The 10,661-nt window shown below is 35.9% G+C and overlaps 1 protein-coding gene across 1 annotated transcript; it reads right to left on the reverse strand.

The window, feature by feature from the left end:
- Positions 1 to 3,828: 3,828 nt before the first annotated feature.
- On the reverse strand, positions 3,829 to 10,137 carry coq7 (coenzyme Q7 homolog, ubiquinone (yeast)). The gene is made up of 6 exons (XM_007248831.4): positions 9,914 to 10,137; positions 8,194 to 8,372; positions 7,974 to 8,088; positions 7,119 to 7,258; positions 6,914 to 6,982; positions 3,829 to 4,439 (listed from the first exon to the last, which is right to left on the reverse strand). Exons 1-6 carry the CDS (start codon positions 10,005 to 10,007, stop codon positions 4,362 to 4,364), a joined length of 675 nt encoding a protein of 224 aa, XP_007248893.1. The 5' UTR covers positions 10,008 to 10,137; the 3' UTR covers positions 3,829 to 4,361.
- Positions 10,138 to 10,661: the final 524 nt, after the last annotated feature.

Genomic DNA, 10,661 nt, shown 5'->3' on the forward strand with positions numbered 1-10,661 from the left:
GCTTCTTGTGGGGATAGAGGGGTAGGGAGTCTTGCTTCTTGTGGAGATAGAGGGGTAGGGAGTTTTAAATCTTGTGGAGATAGAGGGGTAGGGAGTCTCAAATCTTGTGGGGATAGAGGGATAGAGTGTCTTGATTCTTGTTGGGATACAGGGGTGGAGTGTCCAGATTAATGTTGGGATATGGTGAAGTGTTATATGGCCTCCAAACAGACATTTTTCAGGCACACTCCGAAAGGATGGTTATGAGAAATCACCGGTAAGATGATGGCACAAGAAAATAAACACACAACTGAAATATATTCTTTGTTAAATATTACAATAGCCATTGAATTATCTTATTTAAATGTAGTTTCAATGTATTAGGGCCATTTTCTTCAATACTAATAATAATAATACTATACTAAAAACATTTTTTTCTGGCAGTGAAACCATACACCTGAAGATTCGGTAAACTAGTGGTTAAGACAGTGAGCAACAGGTGATGCTCTACTCAGTGACTGTAAACACAATCCACCACAGATCTGTGTAACTCTGCTGTGGTGGTCGTTGCACAAGCAGGCAGGATATGTGGTGGAGGGCATTAACGTCAACCTTGTGACTCTCTTTTTTCTGCTTAAGAGCTGGCACTTGTTGGGATAGAGGGGTAGATTGTCTTGATTCTTGTTGGGATAGAGGGGCACAAGAATAAATCCACAAATGTAATATTTTCTTTGTTAAATATTACGATGACCATTAAATTATTGTTGTATTATGGTCGTTTTATTTTTTCAAAACAATACTGTTAATAGCATTAATACTAATACTATATAAAAATCTATTCAACTATATAATAATCACTAATAATACATCCTTGGTAGATAGCTAGTTACTTTAAATGGTGCAGCAGTCACATTCTGTCATCTGAGGTTGCTGCATAATTTAAGGTGTAACAGGAAAATTCAAACAAGAGGTTAGCAAATAGCTTCTCTCAGCTCCCCATCACAGAGGAATTAGGGGTGGACAATAATAAACCCTCCTCCCCCATTCGGAAGAGATGTCCTGAATGAAACTAAGGTCCAGCAGTAAGGCTAATGAACATTACCGCTCCTCTGCTTACTAACAGACTGGCAGGGTCGCCTACCGAGCACCACTATTAGCTGACAATGAAGCAATGTGTTTTTATTTATTCATTTATTTTGATGATATGTCAATTTCTTGAAGAGTTGTCCCATTACTTAGGGGGAGGGTTTTACCCTATTGTGACATTTACACTGAAATTTTGATTAATCTTAAAATTTTATGAATATTGTTTTCTTTGCATTATTTAAGGTCTGAAAGCTCTGTAACTTTTTTGTTATTTCAGCTATTTCTCATTTTCAAAACTAAGAAATCACATTTACATAAGTATTCACAGCCTTCGCCATGAAGCTCAAAATTGATCTCAGGTGCATCCTGTTTCCACTGATCATCCTTGAGATGTTTCTACAGCTTAAATGGAGTCCACCTGTGGTAAATCCAGCACACACCTGTCTATATAAGGTCCCACAGCTGACTGCATGTCAGTGCGCAAACACCAAGCATGAAGTCAAAAGAATTGTCTGTAGACCTTCGAGACAAAATTGTCTCGTGGCACAAATCTGGGGAAGGATTAAAAAAACATTCTGCTGCTTTGAAGGTCCCAATGAGCATAGTGGCCTCCATCTTTGGTAAATGGAAGAAGTTTGGAACCACCAGGACTCTTCCTAGAGCTGGCCGTCTAAATTGAGCATTCTTCGGAGAAGGGCCTTGGTCAGGGAGGTGACAGCCACTCCTTAGTAAAAGGCACAAGGCAGCCCGTCTGGAATTTGCCAAAAGGCACCTAAAGGACTCTCAGACCATGAGAAACAAAATCCTCTGGTCTGACAAAGATTGGACAAAGATTGAACTCTTTGGTGTGAATGCCAGGAGGCATGTTTGGAGGAAACCAGGCACTGCTCCTCACGAGGCCAATACCATCCCTACAGTAAAGCATGGTGGTGGCAGCATCATGCTATGGGTTTTTCAGCAGCAGGAACTGGCAGACAAGTCAGGATAGAGGGAAAGATGTATGCAGCAATGTACAGAGACATCCTGGATGAAAACCTGATGGAGCTTCAGAGGTACTGCAAAGAAGAATGGGCAAAACTGCCTAAAGAGAGGTGTGCCAAGCTTGTGGCATCATATTAAAAAAGAATTGAGGTTGTAGTTGCTGCCAAATGTGGTTCTACAAAGTATTAAGCAAAGGCTGTGAATACTTATGTACATATGATTTCTTTGTTTTTAATTTTAATACATTTTCAAAACTCTCAATAATTTTGTGGGCTATTTTGTGTAGAATTTTGAGTAAAGAGATTAATTTAATACAATTTGTAATAAGGCTGTAACGTAACAAAATGTGAAATATATATATATATATATATATATATATATATATATATATATATATATATATATATATATATATATATATATACATACACAGACACACACAAAATATAATTTCTATAAAATATACAAACATTTTAACACAAAATACAATATCTAAAAAATGTATATTAATTAAAATTTTTATTCTAACAAATGTATTTATTTATTAACTGTTAATCAATTAGTACGATTTGTTCTTTAAATGGCCACAAATAATATCTATTTTGAATAATACTACTGTACATAATTTATCATTGATTAAAAACTCAATATCCTAAACAATATCCAGAGATGCATTTGACTACATTATTAGTGTAGCTTGTGAACACTAAAGCCCCTTGATGGCCCTTGAGCCAGCAAAGCACTGCTCACATTAACTTTGTCACTTTGTTACTGCCTGTGCCGAAACATATAATAACCACAACCGCAATACAACACCGTCCACACAAGAAAAGCATGAACCCTCCTACAAGGGAAATGATGAGACAAATGTCACAAGCACACTGCTTGCATTTAAAATGCCAGGTGTGAACAGATATGCATTTTCACATGGTGATAATGGGCTATTTTGTGTAGAATTTTGAGGAAAGAGATTATTTAATACAATTTGTAATAAGGCTGTAACGTAACAAAATGTGGGAAAAAAAAAAATATATATATATATATATATATATATATATATATATATATATATATATATATATATATATATATATATATATATATATATACACACACAGACACACACAATTCTAGAAAATATAATTTCTATAAAATATAAAAACATTTTAACACAAAATACAATATCTAAAAAATTTATATAAATAAAAAATTATATTCTAACAAATGTATTTATTTATTAACTGTTAATCAATTAGTACGATTTGTTCTTTAAATGGCCACAAATAATATCTATTTTGAATAATAATACTGTACATAATTTATCATTGATTAAAAACTCAATATCCTAAATAATCAATCAGACCACAATAGTGTACTACGTTACAGCCTTATTACAAATTGTATTAAATTAATCTCTTTCCTCAAAATTCTACACAAAATAGCCCATTATGACTATGTGAAAATAAGTTATGCCCCTTGCACTGATATCTTTTGGCAAAAGCACAACTAGATAGGAAATCGATCATTATTGATCTTTATTGTTGTGATGTAGTGTTAATGTGTGTGTGTCTGTTAGACTTTAATGGTAATACAGAGCAAAACATTTAAATGCCAAATAAAGGGCATTTTACGGGACTGGTGGCAACCCTATCTCTGGAATCAAACTGATGGAAATATGTTGTAGCAACAGATAACTTTGCTACCCTGAGTGAAGCCCAACTGCCTCCAGGGGTGAGGCTTTACTGTAACAACAGAAAATTTGTAACAAAGATTTTAAACAAATTCCTTTTTCAACTTGAATGTTTATTGATTATGGCATGTATATCACAAGCAGGATAAACATCATGAGGGACTGCAGGAGTGGCAAGAAAAAGAAGCTCTAAAAAAACTGACATAATATAAAATAACATTACAAATACAAACCTATTTAAAATAGGTTTTCTGTTCAGAGACTATCAGAACTATTACTTTTGGAAACCACCAGGTGGCGTTTTTTCCATTGCAGAAGTAGACAGACACAGGCACTCCTGTCACTAAGTTCTGATTTGGGTTGAATGATTTGAGCTTTACTGACTCCCCAAACAGAGTTTAGTCCAAATAACTGGTATAAATACAAAAAAAAGCAATAACACTGAAGAAAACACATGCCTTTTCCTTTTTGCCTGTACACATTTCATTTGCTCTAGCAAATTCTGCTTGAACAAATTAATGTTTAATATTCAAGAAATTACACCCTCAACATTGTATCATTTTACAGTTAAAATATAAACAAAATACTTATATACTGTACATATTACCGAAACACAAATTTGTACTTAAACACGCTGAGACACATAAATGGCTGCCTTACATCCAGCTTGTATGACCGTTTTCAAAAGCAAATATCCAGGTACCTGAAGTAAACGAAAAAAGTAAAGATTATGAATAAGCAATTCACTATACTTTACAAAAAAAGCAACATGGTCATGGTGAAATATGACTGGTTTGAAAAAAATTTTCACAGTTTACCGATTTCCCTGATGTAATACACCTGACCTTACTCTTTTACTAACACTAACTTTAAAACACTACCAGCAGGCTCAGGAGTGAGGGGAATCAAGTGGCAAGGTGCCTCAGAACTGCTATGGAGAACCATTACCAGGATACGTTCACATCCTGGGTTATCTGATCATAAGGATATGTTCACACAGCAGGTGAAAGTGTCTCAAATTCGTTTTTCTCATTAAAGAGGCAGAATACCAAGAGCCTGTTGTTCAGCCATAATGAGTGTTTTGTTCTGCTTCTTGGTTTCTTAAACCTTTGTTTAAACAGCCCTTATATTATTAGAATAGAGAGATCATTTCAAATATTCAAAACACCTGTTATCTCACTATCCCTCCACTGAAACCCTCACTCACAGCTGTCGTCCATTTTTCCTTCTCTTTGACGTGAAAGTCACATAAATTCTGATCTGGTTGTTTAGGCATTTGCAATGCTGCGAATCAGATCTGTGTCAGATTTCAGAAACACATATTGAAGTGTCTCAAAATGGAATGGAGAATGTCAGATTCAGTGTGTTTTTTTGCACATTTGAGCCACTACCACTTTCTGTATGAACATAGCCTTACTGGCCAACATAAATTTCTCATATTTTATTTAGAGATGATCAGAGATGCATTTGACTACATTATTAGTGTAGCTTGTGAACACTAAAGCCCCTTGATGTCCCTTGAGCCAGCAAAGCACTGCTCACATTAACTTTGTCACTTTGTCACTGCCTGTGCCGAAACATATAATAACCACAACCGCAATACAACACCGTCCGCACAAGAAAAGCATGAACCCTCCTACAAGGGAAATGATGAGACAAATGTCACAAGCACACTGCTTGCATTTAAAATGCCAGGTGTGAACATTGTGTGATATTTTCACACAAAAATGCATGATAATTACAGGTGTTAAGAGGACTAATGCTACATTCCTGTGCCCGTCAAGCAGTATGTTTCTCTGAGATGAAAGTTGATCACTGTAAAAATAAAGTTTTTTTTTAAATGTATATATTTTTTTTAAGCTGAATAACATATACATTGTTTATAGATGTCTAAAGATTGTGTTACTAGAATTCACACACAAAAAGCACATTAATGTTTGATATTTTACCATTGTTTACATGCTGAGTGAGGTTCAAAATAGGGCTGCCACGATTAGTCGACTAGTCACGATTATGTCGACTATTAAAATAGTCGACGACTAATTTAATAGTCGATTAGTCGTTTTTTTTTTTTTTTCTTCTTTGTTTTTCTCTCCAAACTGCTGCGACTGCCTTTCTGTCCTGGACGCACATGCGCAGTAGTGGAAACCGGGGTAGGTAGTGGACGACATCTCAGGACATTATACAGACAGGCTCTGGTTTCATGGCTACCCCGCTACAGAACTCAAAAGTGTGGGATCACCAAGAAAATAAAAGTGAAACGCGTGCAATGCAATATCTGCAATGAAGAACTTGCCTTCCTCGGCAGCACAACCGCGATGCACGAGCACCTGAAAAGGAGGCATGTTGTGGCTGATTAAATGACGAAGAAGCTAAATTGCTATTTAGCTGGTAAAATTAGCGTAAACAGAGCGTTAACTTAGTACTTAACTTACTCATCTTGATAGCTTTAAAACAGAGGTCACTAATAGGCGGACCGCGATCCGGATCCGGACCCAGACGTTGTCACAAATGCCGTCCCAAACCGATAAACTACAGAGAAGGATTTCATTCTGACAGTGGCTTCTGTTTTCAGTGCTTTTCGGTGCAGTAAACTCACAGATCAGTCATGTGTGGTGTAAAATCACCAAACGCTCTCCTCTGCCAATCAGATCTGTGCAGACCGCTGCCCTGTGTACGGTAATGTACACAATATCTGGACAGAGAGGCATTTTTTATTAATATACTTTTTTTTCATAATAGTTCAAACAACCTCACGGTTGAGATGTTTCATAAATGCCAGTGCCTTATCCTTATTTTACACAGTTGTTTACACTTTATGCTAAACAGTAAAATAATTGTCTGTTACAACAAGCTGCATATTTCATTAAAGGTTTAATGAACTATGATTTTAATTGTTTTTATTTTTAGTTAGCATATAGCTGAAATCTAATGTTGGTTGTATAATAGCAGCTGCATTCTATTGTGATAAACTGTGTTTTATATTCAATTAACGTATGATCCGATTAGTCGACTAATCATAAAAAATAATCGGTGATTAGTCGACTATAAAAATAATCGTTTGTGGCAGCCCTAGTTCAAAAGCACAGTTATATTGGTCAGTTTGTGCCTTATAGAAAATTTCAATATGCCCAAGGTGAGAATTCTATGTTAGAGGGTGTTGACAGTAACACTTACTGATTCAGCATCATGTTCCAGACCAGTGTCATGGTGTTCCAACTCATCGTCACGAAACTCTTTAATGAGCTGGTGGAGGTAAAAACAATTACTACATGAATTAATGATGTTTCAATATCAAACAGCCAGAATAAAGTATACTACTCTGTAAACTGTAACTGTAACAGTATAAACATAAAATACTGCTCAAATTTTCATGTCAGACCTGTAATAACTCTCTATATCTCTCTGGATCTTCTTCCATTAGCGCCCGGATTTGGCTGTTGTAGTGTTCAGAGATGCTCTCCTCTACTGCCACCGTGCAGGCCATCGCACCTTCCTTACCCAGGAGAGCTGTAGAGGCCCCTACAGACATAGAGACATCATCTTACAAATACTCATACAACGCCCTAGGCACTGTAATGATTACTGTTTATATTTTCCTAAAAATTGAATAATGTTTTTTTTAACATGATATTGGTTTCGATAGGGCTATCATTTGGAGTTAGCAAATTTGATCCCTGGTGATGTCACAAGTCATATGTGTCTGGGAATCACAAAGAGTATTCCTAGCCTAACTCTCTCTGGGTGAGAAAAATGGTCCTCCTTCTCCCACAAACACTTAGCACAATGCTAGCAAGTCTGTTAGTTGATGTAACAGCTGTCCTATGATGCTACATAAGCGATAGTACCATAGTATGGTAGGGGAGACCTAGCTACTGGTTAGGAAATAGAACCTGGGTAGGAAATGAAAATAGAAAAAAAAAATAAAACAAAATAAATGTGTATAATAAATTAATATGTGAGCATGTCATTGTGAGTAGTTTGATGTGAATCAGAATTGTTTTCAGCTGATTCCTGCAAATACACTGACGTGGCATAAGTCTTGGGATAGCAGTATATAAACTGATCATGAACTGCACTGACTTTTGTAGTATGTGTGTGTGGGGGCTCCTGTTTTAAATGTGAATGTGATTTCTGCTAGTGTTTCAGAGTAAGTTTTCAAAAGTAAAAATAAGCATAAAAGTAACATATTGTTTGCTGCACTATAATAATGCTATTTATACAGAATCAAACTTACCAAGTAAAAAACCTGCAACATTCCACAGAGGTAGCAACAACGTTGGTCTCACCCTGTTCTCTCCCAAAATCTCATTGAACTTCTGCAAGTGCATTTTTTCTTGGTCCCACATGTTCTGCAAATGAAGTATATTGCAAGGAATTAGTATTAGACTTAAAAACACATGTCTTTTTAAAGCATAGCTGTTTAGACATACGAATAACAGAAGCATGTTTAATACCTGTATAATAGGGCCTGACTGGGTTCTTCCCAGGACAGCCATTTGTCCAGCATAGATGCGATTTGCCCCATATTCTCCTGCATGGTCCACCCGCAGCATGCTGTCCAGCATGGCCTTTTCCTCCTTGTCCCGGGGTGGGGGAAGTACAGTGTATTTTCTGCACAACAGGGAGCTATTTACTGTAACAAGCATGCAAAGGAGATCTTTTATTAGACAGTAAAACATGTTAGGAATGAGATGTACAGAATAAATAGAGATAAATCTTCCGTCTGATGCACGGTACAGTGCCAGAATTAACAATTCTCTCAAACCATACTCATCTGGCCTGTCAAAATAAAGTGCAAGTTTGATTTAAAGCAGCAGTCCTGAAACGATACTGAACTGAAAAAGGGCAAAGTATTATAATAAATGCCATCAGTGTCCTTATAAAATATATTCCTTCTAAAAACAACTGGTCCATTAGGTTTTCCTGGTAGTTTTATCTTAGCCTCTTATCTGAGCAAGTGCAGAGCTGCTAATGATGCTGATATAAGAGCTACTGTAAAAATGGAGGTATAATAACGACAAACTCAGTCTTCTTCTGCTCATTCTCCATTCAGAGCTAAAATAGAGCAGGACAAGTCTGTTCTAAAATCAACAGTTTTATCCACTCTGAAAGGAGACTGCACTATTTTGCATGCTTTAAAAGTACTTGCTCAATTCACATTCCCACCAGAGAGATATCTAAACCCCAAACCCACAGACTGTTTTAATTAATTCATAGATGTAACCTCATGTAAAAGATGGCTAAGATTACTATCTTAGATTAATAGTTTAAAAGACTCTTTTTTACTTAATTACGAGTGAAAAAGCCAATGCATACAAATTATTCATCCTTCGTTAGTTATTTCAGAGGATAATACACTTAAGATAACCACCAAAACTACTTCAACAAACGAAGAAAAAAAACATACATTCCCCAAACTATTATTGATTAAAAGCACACTTTTCTTTTAAATGGGTAGCATTGCATTATTATGCTATTATACTATCAAACAGTGGCATTTGTTGGTCTTAATGTGACAATAGTGTTTAGCACAATCATTTATAGAGTTTTTGAAGTTGTGCATTTTGTGTGTAAGCATGTTGAATACTATTTGTCCTAAAAACTTGTAATTAGCTATTTGAGAAAAGAATATGAAAAGAAAACATAAAGAGTGTTTCATGATTTGTGTGGACTGTTTGAAGAGTTTATTTAAAAACAGATGCTTGCTAATCATTAAACATACCATTATCTGTGTTTTTGTTTTTAATTAACTTTTAATTTGTACTTCAAAAATGAATATAAAGATAACATTTATACAAAAAATATATAAGATATGACACTATGTGACTGGCCCATAGTCTATATCAAGCTGGGAAGAAAATGACTAGCAAACCTAGGTAAATTAGCCTAGCTTACATTGTTTCTGGCCACAAACTGAGCTTCTGTAACAGTTTTCAGGGAGCTAGCAAAACTTAATTATGTTGCTGTTGCGTAAATAAAACATCAGGGATTATATCAGGGAAAACTGTGGAACATCTATAAGTTTTTCACAGAAACAGTTAATATTAGTCTGCACTTTAAAAAAGCACGGCCGCTCATTAACAGGAGAGCCCAAGTACAGACAGGGGACGGCCGTTACTTAACTTACAGCACTCTTAGCTTAGCTTAGCCTCACAGCGCAGCCTGTGGAGTTACCTCTGTTTCTGACAGCTGGGGTGTTTTCAGCGTTTAACGGGTAGAAAACCCGCAGGAAGCCGCTCCTCAGAGCGCAGAGCTGAGCTCTCTGCATGATTACAGCCCTGTAAACACTGAGAAAAAGAGAGAAACTTCCCTGGGAGAGAGAGAAGCTACACAGAGAGAGGCATGTTATCACACGACCCGCAGTAAAGGTTGTGTTTTCAGCAGCTAGACGCCTCAGAATGACGTGCTGGCGGCGTACATAATAAAAGTCCCTTTAATAAAATACTTAATAAATTGTAAAGGGCCATTCCACCGAATGGGTGCCATTTGCTTGTTCTAACTCTTCTAAATTAAACGTGTTTATTTTGTTTTATCTGTTTTTAACAATTAATCTAATAACACATGTATTTAAATATATAAAACATGTAGAAGTTACTGGTCAAACACAGTCAGCTTTACTTACTTTTATTCAAGGTTTCTAAACCAAAAATGGTTACAAAACTTGCTATTTATGACAAAACAAAACTCCTGTTAATTCCTGTTACTGGAAATCACATCTGTTACTGGCACTCATTCCTGTTACCTTTTATGTTTTGAGTAACAGGAATGAAATTAACAGGAATGAGTTTTTAACATTTAATTAGCAAAAACATGAAAAATAGCTAAATAGCGGCTATGCTAATAGTATGAGGACACCGAGCACATTCTAGACATTTTTCCAAAATTTGTATTTTAAACATAAACAAAAAAAATTTAATTTAGG

The sequence above is a fragment of the Astyanax mexicanus genome, chromosome 5 (genome assembly GCF_023375975.1).
Source record: "Astyanax mexicanus isolate ESR-SI-001 chromosome 5, AstMex3_surface, whole genome shotgun sequence".
NCBI classification, from domain to species: domain Eukaryota; kingdom Metazoa; phylum Chordata; class Actinopteri; order Characiformes; family Acestrorhamphidae; genus Astyanax; species Astyanax mexicanus.